Genomic DNA, 18,078 nt, shown 5'->3' on the forward strand with positions numbered 1-18,078 from the left:
GATTCCTTAGTGGACAGTTTGATTTCACAGAAGTGTGATTGACTTGGAGTTACATTGTGTTGTTTAAGTGTTCCCTTTATTTTTTTGAGCAGTATATATTCAGTATATATTCAGTACCAGTCAAAAGGGTTTTTCAAGGGTTTTTCTTTATTTTGACTACTTTCTACATTGTAGAATAATATTGAAGACATCAAAACTATGAAATAACACATATGGAATCATGTTGTAACTAAAAAAGGGTTAAACAAATCAAAATAATAATTAAGTGTTCCCTTTTAATTTTTTGAGCAGTGTATATAGCCTAGAAACCTGGTTAAACTGTCATTATGACATAATGGAAGAATTCTAGAATATACTATTAGCGCCCACCACCGCTAACTAACTAGCCATTTCACATCGGTTACATGAACTCAAACCTGGATCCAGCGACTGTCAGGCCAAGATGTCTGAACTTCTTGACGAGGTCTCTAGGTGTTGGGTTACAGTTGCTACAATAGCTTTCTCTATGAATTTGAGAGTGGTTACACTCGTCCTTCCCCCATCCCTCAGCTGTTTACCAAACCAAGTCTCTGGGCAGCCATTTTGTTGCTGTTTTAAAAAAAAACACACAACCCAGGAATCTGCAGTTCAAACAATAACAAATCTGTCATTCCACCACTGTTTTGGTAATAAGATGATGATGTAACTACAGACATGTAACTACAGACAGACAGACCTATGGATGCAAGGACTGACCAACCATGATATCAACATTATAGTTTTAACCATGTTAAGGCTATACAGTGTTGATTTACATTGTTTCTAAACATTGGAGTAAAAAAAAAAAGCTTATTTGGGGTTCTGATGGGGAACAACAGTTGAACTAAGCTCATGAGGCATGTGTTATATTCTTCAAGAATCAATGGCTATAAATAAATAATTTAAAAGTCACAATATGGATGGAGCAATTGCAGATTTCCGCTTTAACACCAAACATCAGTTCAACAACTGCAGAGTTTGTGCCTCTGTATTTAAGACAGTACTTACTAGTGTTAATCAGGGAATGGTTTCCCAAAACCATCTTATTGCTAAGTTCATCGTTAGAACCATTGGATTCCTTAAGATGCGTTTGGGAAACCGGGCCCAGATATCCAGTTTCCTCCTCTTCCTTTTTCAATGTAACAGTCATCTCCCCCTCTTTCACTCCATAAACTGGATCCTCCTCTTCTTTCACAGTAACATCCTCCTCCTCTTTCACTCTGAACGCGTCTTCCTCTTCTTTCACTGTAACGTCTTTCTCTTCTTCTTTCACTGTAACAGCCTCACCCTCTACTTGTTTTTGTATTTCAACAGCCTCTTCTTTCTCCATCCAGCAGACCTCTTCTTTAGCAGCAGGAGAGTAGATTAGTGAACTCATGGTCGGAGATGTTAGCTAGCTAAGCTAATGCTAGCGGACTAATAACAACACCGTAAATATGGAATTAAATCGGATAACTAACTAGACGACAGAAGTGGGTTTAAAACACAGTGGCTAATATACACGAAAGCGTCTAAAGAGCTTTATTGGTTCGGCTATTTTGTCTAGCAAGCTACCGAGGTGGCTGACGAACTGTTGTTGCTGTTGAAAGAAGCGTTCCGTCCACTAGATTATACGTCACACCAACAGCATTACCTTAAATTCCCACACCGCCATCTGCTGACTGGAGTGGGAAACGCAGTTGAGTAAAATGTATATTTTATTTTCAGACAAAAAGTTAAAGGGTAGGAATCAGGGACATTGCTAGAATATTCATTAACCACTCTAAATAAATCAATATCAGTCAATATATTTTTTCGATTATTTATTTTTTTCGTCAACCGTTCCATCGCATCTTAAACTTCTTGCCGGTTAGCACTAGGACCGGGGAGGCTGCTGCTGCACTAGTGACTGTTAGACTTTCTTCAGCAAAGATGGCGGACAGAAATACTAGGAGAGAGGGGTACCCCTACACAGAACTGAACAGGATCAAAGATGGAGGACAGAAATACTAGGAGAGAGGGGTACCCCTACACAGAACTGAACTGGATCAAAGATGGCGGACAGAAACACTAGGAGAGAAGGGTACCCCTACACAGAACTGATCTGGATCAAAGATGGCGGACAGAAATACTAGGAGAGAGGGGTACCCCTACACAGAACTGAACTGGATCAAAGATGGAGGACAGAAATACTAGGAGAGAGGGGTACCCCAACACAGAACTGAACTGGATCAAAGATGGCGGACAGAAACACTAGGAGAAAGGGGTACCCCTACACAGAACTGATCTGGATCAAAGATGGAGGACAGAAATACTAGGAGAGAGGGGTACCCCTACACAGAACTGAACTGGATCAAAGATGGCAGACAGAAACACTAGGAGAGAGGGGTACCCCTACACAGAACTGAACTGGATCAAAGATGGAGGACAGAAATACTAGGAGAGAGGTACCCCTACACAGAACTGAACTGGATGAAAGATGGCGGACAGAAATACTAGGAGAGAGGGGTACCCCTACACAGAACTGAACTGGATCAAAGATGGAGGACAGAAATACTAGGAGAGAGGGGTACCCCTACACAGAACTGAACTGGATCAAAGATGGACAGAAATACTAGGAGAGAGGGGTACCACTATACAGAACTGAACTGGATCAAAGATGGACAGAAATACTAGGATGGAAGCAAATGTAAGGGATTATAACGAATCATGCAGAAACATGTACAGTTGACAGGAATGTTAGTTAATGTAGAGACAAACGATTATGCATTTTTTTAATCGTAAAGTTCATTTATGAAAATTGCGATTTAGCCAGCTAGCTGACTAGCTAACATTAACCAGCTAGCTGACTAGCTAACATTAACCAGCTAGCTGACTAGCTAACATTAACATTAGCCAGCTGACTAGCTAACATTAACCAGCTAGCTGACTAACTAACATTAACCAGCTAGCTGACTAGCTAACATTAACCAGCTAGCTGACAAGCTAAAATTAACCAGCTAGCTGACTAGCTAACATTAACCAGCTAGCTGACTAGCTAACATTAACCAGCTAGCTGACTAGCTAACATTAACCAGCTAGCTGACTAGCTAACATTAACCAGCTAGCTGACAAGCTAACATTAACCAGCTAGCTGACTAGCTAACATTAACATTAGCCAGCTGACTAGCTAACATTAACCAGCTAGCTGACTAACTAACATTAACCAGCTAGCTGACTAGCTAACATTAGCCAGCTAGCTGACTAGCTAACATTAGCCAGCTAGCTGACTAGCTAACATTAACCAGCTAGCTGACTAGCTAACATTAACCAGCTAGCTGACTAGCTAACATTAACTAGCTAGCTGACCAGCTTTATGGGTGTTGTGACATGAGTTTGAAATTGTCATTCTGGTTGTTTTAGGGACTCCTTACAATTTTGTAAGCTTGCCTTGCTGATATTTGCCATGCAGATAGATGAAATAATGTACATTTAACATTACATTTAAGTCATTTAGCAGACGCTCTTATCCAGAGCGACTTACAAATTGGTGCATTCACCTTATGATATCCAGTGGAACAACCACTTTACAATAGTGCATCTAAATCTTTTAAGGGGGGGGGGGGTTAGAAGGATTACTTTATCCTATCCCAGGTATTCCTTAAAGAGGTGGGGTTTCAGGTGTCTCCGGAAGGTGGTGATTGACTCCGCTGTCCTGGCGTCGTGAGGGAGCTTGTTCCACCATTGGGGTGCCAGAGCAGCGAACAGTTTGGACTGGGCTGAGCGGGAAGTGTGCTTCCTCAGAGGTAGGGGGGCCAGCAGGCCAGAGGTGGATGAACGCAGTGCCCTTGTTTGGGTGTAGGGCCTGATCAGAGCCTGAAGGTATGGAGGTGCCGTTCCCCTCACAGCTCCGTAGGCAAGCACCATGGTCTTGTAGCGGATGCGAGCTTCAACTGGAAGCCAGTGGAGAGAGCGGAGGAGCGGGGTGACGTGAGAGAACTTGGGAAGGTTGAACACCATGTAGCTAGCTATGTTCTTGCTTATTGTGAAGTGGATGATTATAATACCTGTATGCCTATGGATGTGTAGCTAGCTATCTAGCCGATCTTTGTATGGACCCAAACGTTTGGTATACATATTAGTTCAGAACCTATGAACCTCAGCTATCATAGCCAGTTGTATCAACTTCAAAACAGCCTGAATGACATTAATGAAGCCTATGGATTGAGTAGAATATAATATCATGTTGTGCCAAGGATGCAAGTCGTATATACATGTAGTTATTACCATGCATGAGATCCCCACATTGTAGCCTGTACATTTAATATATTCACTGATCATGTACTCTACCATGGCAAATAAAGGTGCAGTTTAGGTATGAATGTCTTTGAGATTATTTTTCAGTCATATCCAATACCAGGAGTATCAAATTCCAGTCTTTGAATGACGCTGTGTCTGCATGTATGGATTACAATTATACACTTCAACAGTGTTTACCAATCTTGGTCCTGGGACATCAATGGTTACACATTGTAACTAATAGACTAGAAACAGGATTTAACTAGTTAATTCATATATACAGAAATATAATGTTAAAAAACAGAACACTACACTTCCTATGTATCATGTAAATACTCTAACACTGGTTCATCTCAACATCTAATGTCCTTCATCTGCATTGATCTGATAAACACAGGATAGGTGGAGTATTTCATCACATTACACTTCATTTCAACCAGTAGAGAATGCGAAACGCTTTATTGAAAAGCTCATTATCCAAGTGTTATAAATACAAGTTCAATCTGTACTTCAATGCACATCTGTTGTGCATTATAAAAACAGAGGCTTTATTTATACAGCACATGTCAGACATGGATGCAACACAATGGCTTCACAGGAAAAAACGATGAAAATAAACAGAAATATTTAGTACACAAACATAAGAGGATAAAAAACAGAAGAATAACAACTGAAAGACTAATGAGCATTCTAAGGAAATGCCATTGATTAAAATATCAACAATATGATGCAATATCCAACCCAAAATATAACTTGTTTTTTAGGAGGGTCTCTGAAAGACACTATGGGGGTGTCCACTGAAAGTTGACTAGTAACAACAACTGGGACCTAAAAGACACCCACAATGAGACCCACTAAATCTGCCCAAGAAGAGGCAAACAAAAGAAAAACCCACACCAAACTTAAAGACAGGAAGCAAACCAAAAAGGTGGAGCAACTAAAGGTGTTGACTCTCCTAATGTATCAAGACAACTGGAGCACTGGGCCAGACACTCTTAAATAGAACCTGGACCAGCTCAGGTGAAACACCTTCCCACTAACGAGATGGACAAGCCAGGACAGGTGTAACACAATCAGTGCGTCCTACGTGCTAACGAGCTAGACGTGCTAACGAGCTAGACGTGCTAGACGGGCTAACGAGCGAGACGTGTCAACAATTAAAAACAAGAAAAACACATTTCTAAATAATAATATACAATCGAAATAATTTTTCCTCCTTTTTCTTACTATAGAATCCTAAAACTCACTAGCTTCCAGAACTCTCATCTTCCTAAATCCCACTAGCTTCTAGAACTCTCATCTTCCTAAAACTCACTAGCTTCTAGAACTCTCGTCCCCTTGGAACGAACCCAAACAAAACTAATCTCCAATACAGAAAAACGTGCAGTCAAAATAAATTGTAATCCATGGTAATGCACTGACAAAACACAAATCTTTTTGACTGCCCATCCTTGAGACAATCAGCAACCAAGTTGTCCTTACCACAGACATGTCTGATTTCAAGAGGAAACTCCTGCAATATCCGTAGTAACTTTCCACCTCACTGCAGAGCTTCTCTCTCTTTTCAGGGTTCACTAGATAGGCATGTTGTTGGATCGGGGCCCAGTCCCCAATGTCATGCTCTAGTACATTTGGGTTGGCACATCAGAATGAACCCTGATATTCTAAAAGCAGGGCAGCAATGTCAATATAATTGTACCAAAAATGATCAGTTGGTTGCATAAATAATTATGATTACTAAATCTTACATGAATATTAAACATGAAATATAAAAACCAAATGTACACCCCTTTGTTAATATGTTTTAGCAATAATTCACTTAATGGTGAGGCATAAAATGTATCTTTTGTCAGGCTGGATGTTTGAAATATGAGGTGATTTGACACCTGCTACTTCAGTAGTGGAATAAAGACATTTAGTACATGAATGTTGTAAATAAATACTGGAGTGATGTAGGATTGTTCATATAATTGATTATTGTACTGTGACTATGTGTTTAGGCTGCAAGTAAGTTGAAATTAAATTGTTTTCTTTTCAACTTTCAGCTAAAACCAAACTTATATTGAATGTCGGGCAAAGTCTTATTTTCAACGACATTTTGCTAGGTGGGATATCCCCAATGTCACAGTTTAAACGTGTCCAAATCAATAGTCCAAATGCAGAAACAGTTTAGCAATAAATCACTGATATCGATTAGGGGGGAAATCAGGTTGTACGTGATGTTGAAACTAAAACAACTAAAAAAACACATGGAAATGGGAGATATATTTGACATCACTGCTTAGAGGACAACCTACAGAAGACAGTCAGCTACATTTTGGAGTGATGAATTTAAATGTAGGGGTCGCTAAACAAAGGAACACAACATTTATGTCATCACTCATCGATATCATGTTGAAATAAATTGTGTGAGAGGAGGGAGATGAGGTTGCACGTCCTGTTAAAACTAACAGCTCAAAAACCACATGGAATCTGGGAATAATGTGTACATCCCTGGTTAGAGGACAACTTGTAGAAAACAGCCAGATACATTTTGAAGTGTTGCATTTTGATTCCAGTGCGTAACCAACATGGTAAGTCTAACACAACTCTTTTTTTGTTAGTCACTTTTTGTTAAATCACATAAATAGTAACTCTTCCATTTCAGAGCCTGGATTTTCCCCCTGAGGCTAATATCCATATCATGTTGAAATCAATAGAACAGGGGACAAACGTTTAGGGTTCTACATTGTGACATCATTAAAATACTCCTACTACAATGTTAAAACATTCTACATTGTGACATCATTAAAATACTCCTACTACAATGTTAAAACATTCTACATTGTGACATCATTAATATACTCCTTCTACAATGTTAAACATTCTACATTGTGACATTAATTCATTGAGATCATGAAACAACTCCTTCATGTATTTTCTGATGTTTGATCAGATGTCTTTTATCGGAGTATCTCTTGTTACATTGACCACACCTATAAGGTTTTTCTCCGGTGTGTGTTCTTTGGTGTGATGTCAGATGGCTAAAAGTAGTAAAACTCTTCCAACATTGATCACAGCTATAAGATTTCTCTCCTGTGTGTGTTCTCTGGTGTGATGTCAGATGGCCAGATTGACCAAAACGCTTCCCACATTGACCACAGCTATAAGGTTTCTCTCCTGTGTGTGTTCTCTGGTGTATCTTCAGTTCGCCAGATTGAACAAAACTCTTGCCACATCGAGTACAGCTATAAGATTTCTCTCCTGTGTGTCTTCTCTGGTGTATCTTCAGTTCGCCAGATTGAACAAAACTCTTCCCACATTGAGTACAGCTATAGGATTTCTCTCCTGTGTGTCTTCTTTGGTGTATCGTCAGATGGTTAGATTTTAAAAAAAACTTCCCACATCGAGTACAGCTATAGGGTTTCTCTCCTGTGTGTGTTCTCTGGTGAAGAGTCAGATTGCGCAAGCAAGTAAATCTCTTCCCACACTCATCACAGATATATAGTTTCTCTCCTGTGTGTATTCTCTGGTGTGATATCAGGCTGCTTCGATGAGTAAAACTCTTCCCACATTGATCACAGCTAAAAGGTTTCTCTCCTGTGTGTGGTCTCTGGTGTAATTTCAGGCTGGTTGAATGAGTAAAAGTCTTCCCACATTCATCACAGCTATATGGTTTCTCTCCTGTGTGTGTTCTCTGGTGTGTTATCAGGTTGATTAGCTGAGTAAAACTCTTCCCACATTGATCACAGCTAAAAGGTTTCTCTCCTGTGTGTGTTCTCTGGTGTGATATCAGGCTGCTTCGATGAGTAAAACTCTTCCCACATTCATCACAGCTATAAGGTTTCTCTCCTGTGTGTATCCTCTGGTGTGATATCAGGCTGCTTCGATGAGTAAAACTCTTCCCACATTCATCACAGCTATAAGGTTTCTCTCCTGTGTGTGTTCTTTGGTGTACAATAAGATGGCTAGATGTATCAAAACTCTTCCCACATTGACCACAGCTATAAGATTTCTCTCCTGTGTGGATTCTCTGATGAATTTTAATGCCTGATGAGGTGAATCTCTTCCCACAATCAGAGCAGCAGTGAGTTCTCTTCCCTGTGGATCTCTGCTGGTGTTTCTTGAGGAGTTCTGATCTGGAGAGACTCTTCTCCGCCTTGTCAGCATCATGAGGTTGTTGAGGCTCCCCAGAGGATCCACGATAGTCATGTCTCTCTCCTGTGTGAATGACAAAGTCAGACAGATGGTTAAAGGCCCACAACAGCAGAAATCCACTGTAAAAGGTGATGCCAACAGCGTAGCCATGATGTTGAACAACAATTGACATCTGTAATGAATGTAATGATTACTTGACAGTCGTCTTAAAATGAGCAACAATAGTCATATTTTGTCTTGTTTTCACATTAGTAGTAACATCTAAGATTGGAGGCCCTTTTCTATGTTTGCTGGTGAGAAAAGATTTTTGCTCAGGGGAGTAACCTCCATTACCAGGTTGCTTATGAGTTCATTTCACACTACTTTGGATTATAATTGTCAGGCTCGCTTGAATCTCCTGCTTAATATGTTTGTGTCATCATCGCAAATCAACCGCTTTGTACTTAAAAAACACTTCAACCAGTAAAATGCTCTTTGGCTTTTTCATCAGCCTGACAATGAGGGTTTGTACACCGTTTGCCAAATTGGCCCATAACTTCACCTAACAATAACATAGACCTACTGTAGGACCCATAACTTCACCTAACAATAACATAGACCTACTGTAGGACCCATAACTTCACCTAATAACAACATAGACCTACTGTAGGACCCATAACTTCACCTAACAATAACATAGACCTACTGTAGGACCCATAACTTCCCCTAACAACAACATAGACCTACTGTAGGACCCATAACTTCACCTAACAATAACATAGACCTACTGTAGAACCCATAACTTCACCTAACAACAAATATAGGAAAATAGCTCTGTGTGTTGTTCAATAGCCTATCCATCAAGGAACAGTTCTCTACACATTATGAGCTAAGTATCTCTGTGTCCAAACAGACTAACGAGACCCTACAGTAAATCAAGCAGACAATAACACATTATAAACATAAATTTGTTAGGGATGTTGGATCCAACGTGGAGCACAGCATAACTGTCTTTACCAGAGTAATGAATGAAGAAGCACTTTGGTTGTTGTTGCATGTCGTGATGTTTGTCATGTGACTGTCAATCAGAAAATGATTTCCTGGATCAGCTGATGATAGTTGAACATGTGACTGTAACTAAACATCTACAGTATTAAGAATTATGTGTAATTATTGAAGAACCGCATTTATGACAGTATCCATTTGAGTGTTGTCAATAAAGCTAAGATTAAAAAAAAAAAAAAAATGTATTTCACCTTTATTTAACCAGGTAAGCTAGTTGAGAACAAGTTCTCATTTACAACTGCGAGCTGGCCAAGATAAAGCAAAGCAGTGCGACAAAAAAAACAGAGTTACACGTTGGATAAACAAACGAACAGTCAATAACACAATAGAAAAATCTATATACAGTGTGTGCAAATGGAGTACGGAGGCAAGGCAATAAATAGACCATAGTAGTGAAGTAATTACAATTTAACACTGGAGTGATAGATGTACAAGTAGAAATACTGGTGTGCAAAAGAGCAAAAAAAACATAAATAAAAACATGGCGATTGTTTTCACCTCTGGATGAAAAGCGTGCCAAAGTAAACTTGGTAGATTTGGATAGAAAACACTCTAAAGTTTCCAAAACTGTTAAAATAATGTCTGTGAGTATAACAGAACTGATATGACAGGCGAAAACCTGAGATAAATACATCCAGGAAGTGGGATTTTTTGTTGTTGTTGTGGTGTTCCATTGACTGCCTATACAGATTCCATTGACTTAGGTCTCAAATTGCACTTCCTATGGCTTCCACTAGATGTCAACAGTCTTTAGAAATAGTTTCAGGCTTGTATTCTGAAAAATGAGAGTGTAAGACCACTCTGAATGAGTGGACCATTCAGTATCTCAGAGATTTTTCATGCGCGAGACCGAGAGCGCACCTTTCTTGTTTACCTTTTATACTGAAGACGTTATTGTCCGGTTGAAATGTTATATATAATTTAGGCTAAAAACAACCTGAGGATTGATTATAAACATCGTTTGACATGTTTCTACGAACTTTACTGATACTTTTCGGATTTTTCGTCTGGCTGTTGTGATTGCCTTTGAGCCTGTGGATTACTGAACAAAACGCATGAACAAAACGGAGGTTTTTGGATATAAAGAGAGACTTTATCGAACAAAACAAACATTTATTGAGTAAATGGGAGTCTTGCGAGTTGCAACGATATGAAGATCATCAAAAGTAAGTGATTCATTTTATTCGTATTTCTGAGTTGTGTAACTCCTCTACTTGGCTGGTAACTGTTTGTAATGATTTGTCTGCTGGGCGCTGTTCTCAGATAATCGCATGGTATGCTTTCGCCGTAAAGCCTTTTTGAAATCTGACACCGTGGTTTGATTAACAAGAAGTTAATCTTTAAACCGATGTATAACACTTGTATGTTTTATGAATTCTTATAATGAGTATTTCTGTTTTTGAATTTGGTGCTCTGCAATTTCACTGGATGTTTGCCATGTGGGATGGTAGCGTCCCACACCCCCTAGAGAGGTTAAGCATATCCCAGTTTAGGTCACCTAACAGAACAAACTCTAAAGATAGATGGGGGCCAATCAATTCACATATGGTGTCCAGGGCACAGCTGGGAGCTGAGGGGGGTCTGTAACAGGCGGCAACAGTGAGAGACTTATTTCTGGAGAGATTCATTTTTTTAATTAAAAGCTCGAACTGTTTGGGCTTAGACCTGGAAAGTATGATAGAACATTGCAGGCCATCTCTGCAGTAGATTGCAACTCCTCTCATTTTGATGGAAAATGTTGTAGTTGGGGATGGAAATTTCAGAATTTTTGGTGACCTTCCAAAGCCAGGATTCAGACACGGCAAGGACATCAAGGTTGGCGGAGTGTGCTAAAGCAGTGAGTAAAACAAACTGAGGGAGGAGGCTTCTGATGTTAACATGCATGAAACTAAGGCTTTTACGGTTACAGAAGTCAACAAATGAGAGCGCCTGGGGACACACAGGGCCTGGGATAAAGTCTACATCACCAGAGAAGTAGGATGAGGGTACGGCTAAAGGATTTCAGTACTGGTCGGCTCCCTCCAGTCAGGTTACGTTGACGACTGGCTCCCTCCAGTCAGGTTACGTTGACAACTGGCTCCCTCCAGTCAGGTTACGTTGACGACTGGCTCCCTCCAGTCATTTGTGTGTTTTAATTATTTAATCAAATAGCATGCTTAAAGCATCAGACAAGTTCAGTACATATAGTTGATTTTATAAAAACACATGGGGCGATTTGTAGAAAGAACAGATGACTCTTGGTTGACCAATATTTATTTTAGTTGGGGACAGCACTAGAACATGATTTTGGGGCTCCCGAGTGGCGCAGCGGACACTGCATCTCAGTGCTTGAGGCTTCACTACAGACACCCTGGTTCAAATCCAGGCTGTATTGCAACCGGCCGTGATTTGGAGTCCCATAGGGCGGCGCACAATTGGCCCAGCGTTGTCCGGGGTAGGCAGTCATTGTAAATAAGAATTTGTTCTTAACTGACTTGCCTAGTTAAATAAAGGTTACATTTAAATACATTTAAAAAATAGAGTTTCATGACAAACCATTTTTTACAAATCCGGCAAGGCACCAATTTTGAGAAGGGTTTAAAACAAAGGTTTCAAACCAATTCATGAATGTAATTGAATCTAGGTATGTCTTGCCTTTAATGTAATGGCATGAAAAACAATTGGCTGAATATTATACAATGACTTATCAACAGCTCTAATAATTTGCCTCCACAGGAAATCTACACTGGCAGTTATAGAATATACTATATAGCCTAGAAACCTGGTTAAACTATCATTATGACATCATGGATGAATTCTAGAATATACTATCTATCCTAGAAACCTGGTTAAACTATCATTATGACATCATGGATGAATTCTAGAATATACTATATATCCTAGAAACCTGGTTAAACTATCATTATGACATCATGGATGAATTCTAGAATATACTATATATCCTAGAAACCTGGTTAAACTATCATTATGACATCCTGGATGAATAAATTTGAGTGGTTACACTCCTCCTTCCCCCATCCCTCAGCTGTTTACCAAACCAAGCCTCTGGGCAGCCATTTTGTTACTGTTGAAAAAACCCACACAACCCAGCAATCTGCAGTTCATACAATAACAAAGCTGTCATTCCACCACTGTTTTGGTTATAAGATGACTATGGGGTTGGAGAAATGTAACTACTTTCAAATTCATAGACAGACCTATGGATGCAAGGACTGACAAGCCATGATATCAACATTATAGTTTTAACTATGTTGAGGCTATACAGTGTTGGTTTACATTTCTAAACATTGGAGTAAAAAAAAGCTTATTTGGGGTTCTGATGGGGTACAACAGTTGAACTAAGCTCATGAGGCATGTGTTATATTCTTCAACAATCAATGGCTATAAATTAATAATTTAAAAGTCACAATATGGATGTAGCTATTGCATATTTCCGCTTTAACTCCACACATCAGTTCAACAACTGCAGAGTTGGTGCCTCTGTATTTAAGACAGTACTTACTAGTGTTAATCAGGGAACGGTTTCTCAAAACCATCTTATGGCTAAGTTCACCGTTAGAACCATTGGACGCCTTAAGATGCGTTTGGGAAACCGGGCCCAGATGTCCAGTTTCCTCCTCTATGGATGTAACAGTCATCTCCCCCTCTTCCTCTTTCACTCCATAAACTGCATCCTCCTCTTCTTTTACTGTAACATCCTCCTCCTCTTTCACTCTGAACGCATCTTTTTCTTCTTTCACAGTAACGGCCTCACCCTCTACTTCTTGTTTTACTGTGATGTTCTCTTCTTTAGCAGGAGGAGAGTAGCTCAGTGACCGCATGGTCGGAGATGTTAGCTAGCTAGGCTAATGCTAACTTAACCAGCCCGCTAGCTGAATAATAACAACAACACCGTAAATATGAAATTAAATCTGATAACTAACTAGACGACAGTAGTGGGTTTAAAACACAGTGGCTAATATACACTAACGCGTCTAATGAACTTTATCGGTTCGGCTATTGTGTCTAGCAAGCTACCGAGGAGGCTGAATAACTGTTGCTATTGTTGAAAGAAGAGTTCCGTCCACTAGATTATACGTCACACCAACAGCATCGCCTTAAATTCCCACACCGCCATCTGCTGACTGGAGTGGGTAACGCAGTTGAGTAAAATGTTAATTTTGTCAGACAAAAAGTTAAAGGGTAGGAATAAGGAACATCGCTGGTCCTAAAATATTCATTAGCCCCCCCCCCAAATAAATCAATATCAGTCAATATATTTTTTCTGTGATTTTTTTTTCTTCGTCAACCGTTCCATCGCATCTTAAACTTCTTACCGGGCGGCACTAGGACCGGGGGAGGCTGCTGCTGCACTAGTGACTGTTAGACTTTCTTCAGCAATACTAGGAGTGAGGGGTACCCCTACACAGAACTGAACTGGATCAAAGATGGCGGACAGAAATACTAGGAGAGAGGGGTACCCCTACACAGAACTGATCTGGATCTAAGACGGAGGACAGAAATACTAGGAGAGAGGGGTACCCCTACACAGAACTGATCTGGATCTAAGATGGAGGACAGAAATACTAGGAGAGAGGGGTACCCCTACACAGAACTGAACTGGATCTAAGATGGAGGACAGAAATACTAGGAGAGAAGGGTACCCCTACACAGAACTGAAATGGATCAAAGATGGCGGACAGAAATACTAGGAGAGAGGGGTACCCCTACACAGAACTGAACTGGATCAAAGATGGCGGACAGAAATACTAGGAGAGAGGGGTACCCCTACACAGAACTGAACTGGATCAAAGATGGCGGACAGAAATACTAGGAGAGAGGGGTACCCCTACACAGAACTGATCTGGATCAAAGATGGAGGACAGAAATACTAGGAGAGAGGGATACCTCTACACAGAACTGAACTGGATCAAAGATGGCGGACAGATATACTAGGAGAGAGGGGTACCCCTACACAGAACTGAACTGGGTCAAAGATGGTGGACAGAAACACTAGGAGAGAGGGGTACCTCTACACAGAACTGAACTGGATCAAAGATGGCGGACAGAAATACTAGGAGAGAGGGGTACCCCTACACAGAACTGAACTGGATCAAAGATGGCGGACAGAAACACTAGGAGAGAGGGGTACCCCTACACAGTACTGATCTGGATCAAAGATGGCGGACAGATATACTAGGAGAGAGGGGTACCCCTACACAGAACTGAACTGGGTCAAAGATGGTGGACAGAAACACTAGGATGGAAGCAAATGTAAGGGATTATAAGGTCATAACGAATCATGCAGAAACATCTACAGTTGACAGGAATGTTAGTTAATGTAGAGACAAACGATTATGCATTTTTTATAATGAAGTTGATTTTCGAAAATCGCGATTTAGCAAGCTAGCTGACTAGCTAACATTAACGAGCTAGCTGACTAGCTAACATTAACGAGCTAGCTGACTAGCTAACATTAACCAGCTAGCTGACTAGCTAACATTAACGAGCTAGCTGACTAGCTAACATTAACGAGCTAGCTGACTAGCTAACATTAGCCAGCTAGCTGAATAGCTAACATTAACCAACTAGCTGACTAGCTGACATAAGCCAGCTAGCTGACTAGCTAACATTAACCAGCTAGCTGACTAGCTAACATTATCCAGCTAGCTGACTAGCTAACATTATCCAGCTAGCTGACTAGCTAACATTATCCAGCTAGCTGACTAGCTAACATTAACCAACTAGCTGACTAGCTAACATTAACCAGCTAGCTGACTAGCTAACATTAACGAGCTAGCTGACTAGCTAACATTAACTGACTAGCTGACATTAGCCAGCTAGCTGACTAGCTAACATTAACCAGCTAGCTGACTAGCTAACATTAACCAGCTAGCTGACTAGCTAACATTAACCAGCTAGCTGACTAGCTAACATTAACGAGCTAGCTGACTAGCTAACATTAATCAACTAGCTGACTAGCTAACATTAACCAACTAACTGACTAACATTAGCCAGCTAGCTGACTAACTAACATTAGCCAGCTAGCTGACTAACTAACATTAGCCAGCTAGCTGACTAGCTAACATTAACCAACTAGCTGACATTAGCCAACTAGCTGACTAGGTAACATTAGCCAGCTAGCTGACTAGCTAACATTAGCCAGCTAGCTGACTAGCTAACATTAGCCAACTAGCTGACTAGCTAACATTAGCCAGCTAGCTGACTAGCTAACATTAGCCAGCTAGCTGACTAGCTAACATTAGCCAGCTAGCTGACTAGCTAACATTAACCAGCTAGCTGACTAGCTAACATTAGCCAGCTAGCTGGGCTAGCTTTATGGGTGTTGTGACATGAGTATGAAATTGTCATTCTGGTTGTTTTAGGGACTCCTGAAACAACCAGCAAACCAGGCTGTCAATTTGTGAAACAGTGGATGTATAGAATCTAGCTAGCTGAAGAGTTTACTGCAAATTGAATGTACAATTTTGTAAGCTTGCCTTGCTGATATTTGCCATGCAGATAGATGAAATAACGTAGCTAGCTATGTTCTTGCTTATTGTGCAGTGGATGATTATAATACCTGTATGTCTATGGATGTGTAGCTAGCTATCTAGCCGATCTGTGTATGGACCCAAACGTTTGGTATACATATTAGTTCAGAACCTATGAACCTCAGCTATCATAGCCAGTTGTATCAACTTCAAAACAGCCTGAATGACATTAATGAAGCCTATGGATTGAGTAGAATATAATATCATGTTGTGCCAAGGATGCAAGTCGTATATACATGTAGTTATTACCATGCATGAGATCCCCACATTGTAGCCTGTACATTTAATATATTCACTGATCATGTACTCTACCTTGGCAAATAAAGGTGCAGTTTAGGTATGAATGTCTTCGAGATTATTTTTCAGTCATATCCAATACCAGGAGTATCAAATTCCAGTCTTTGAATGACGCTGTGTCTGCATGTATGTATTACAATTATACACTTCAACAGTGTTTACCAATCTTGGTCCTGGGACATCAATGGTTACACATTGTAACTAATAGACTAGAAACAGAATTTAACTAGTTAATTCATATATACAGAAATATAATGTTAAAAAACAGAACACTACACTTCCTATGCATCATGTAAATACTCTAACACTGGTTCATCTCAACATCTAATGTCCTTCATCTGCATTGATCTGATAAACACAGGATAGGTGGAGTATTTCATCACATTACACTTCATTTCAACCAGTAGAGAATGTGAAACGCTTGATTGAAAAGCTCATTATCCAAGTGTTATAAATACAAGTTTCAATCTGTACTTCAATGCACATCTGTTGTGCATTATAAAAACAGAGGAAGAAAGAGGAGGTGGTGAGAGAGGTGTAAAAGACAGAAAGGGAAAGAGGTAAGCACATAGGAGCAGGGAAGGCAGCACATGATTAATGAATCACAGTGCTACATAAATATTCTCTCAGTTCATCACAATTACATAATAGTGTCTCTCGTCGGCCCAAAGGTTCTTAAAAGCAGGTGAGGTGGCGATGATGGGACTGGGGGTTGGCATCCTCTCACATCAAAACATATCTGCAGACGAGAGACAGATGGAGAGAGAGAGCATGTTTAAACCTTGTGTTTATATTTTTTATTCTAACATTGTTAGTCATCAATCAGGAGGTGAAATAAAAAACTGACCTTGGATCATTAACTCTGGGACGACTGCATCTCTCTCTGTATTTCAATGTAAAGCATCTCTTTAATAATACTTCCTGTATAATATAAACTGACCTGGGATCATTAACTCTGGGACTACTGCATCTCTATCTGTATTTCAATGTAAAGCATCTCTTTAATAATACTTCCTGTATAATATAAACTGACCTGGGATCATTAACTCTGGGACTACTGCATCTCTATCTGTATTTCAATGTAAAACATCTCTTTAATAATACTTCCTGTTGACCTGACCAAGTGACCTCTCACCTCTGATCATGCTGTGCCCTCTATGTAGCCAGTTCAGATGCAGGAGGGTTTCACCGACACAGCTGATATAACCTAGAGGATTTAGGGAGAAGGGGAGAGAGGGATGAAGTGAAGGAGAGAGACTGTTATTGAGAAAATAAGGTAGTTAAAGCGACAGTGTTCAACAGGAATCTGTGTGTGGCCTCACCTGGTGTCCACACCACACTAAGTGGCTGCAGAGTACTTTATGCTGAAAAACATGAACGGACCAACAAGGACAAACAATATAGCGTAGTTATAGAAATAATGAAGTGTCTTACTATTCTCCATGGTTGGCCCTCTTGCCTATTCTTTGAAGGTGGAAGGAGCCACAGTTATACACCTGAACCTGTTTACTGCACAACACAATCCATCAATCAGATTGATACATGAGTGTGTTGGTGTGGGTTATAGGGTGTCTAATTGTTCTACATTTTTTCAATATGGGTGATTTAAAATAGCCTGTTTTGTTTTTTTCACAGACATCACACCCTTACCTAAACAGCACCCTCACCTGAGAAGTAGAAATCAAAGGGAGAGAAACTGTGAATTGAATAACTGCAGTTGACATAGCTCAGTAAATGGAAGAATACTCTTATTGCAATGTGAATGGCTCTTAAAAGAGCCTTTGGTTGTGCA

The 18,078-nt window shown here is 40.1% G+C and overlaps 1 protein-coding gene across 1 annotated transcript in view; it reads right to left on the reverse strand.

The window, feature by feature from the left end:
- Positions 1–7,144: 7,144 nt before the first annotated feature.
- Positions 7,145–18,078, reverse strand: part of LOC115186407 (zinc finger protein 135-like) — a 48,599-nt gene continuing 37,665 nt past the window's right edge. The window contains exon 4 of the mRNA XM_029746048.1: positions 7,145–8,304. Coding sequence (XP_029601908.1) covers positions 7,169–8,304 — 1,136 coding nt within the window. The 3' untranslated portion in view covers positions 7,145–7,168. The remainder of the gene's footprint in view (positions 8,305–18,078) is intronic.

Source organism: Salmo trutta, unplaced genomic scaffold (assembly GCF_901001165.1).
Source record: "Salmo trutta unplaced genomic scaffold, fSalTru1.1, whole genome shotgun sequence".
Lineage (NCBI taxonomy): Eukaryota > Metazoa > Chordata > Actinopteri > Salmoniformes > Salmonidae > Salmo > Salmo trutta.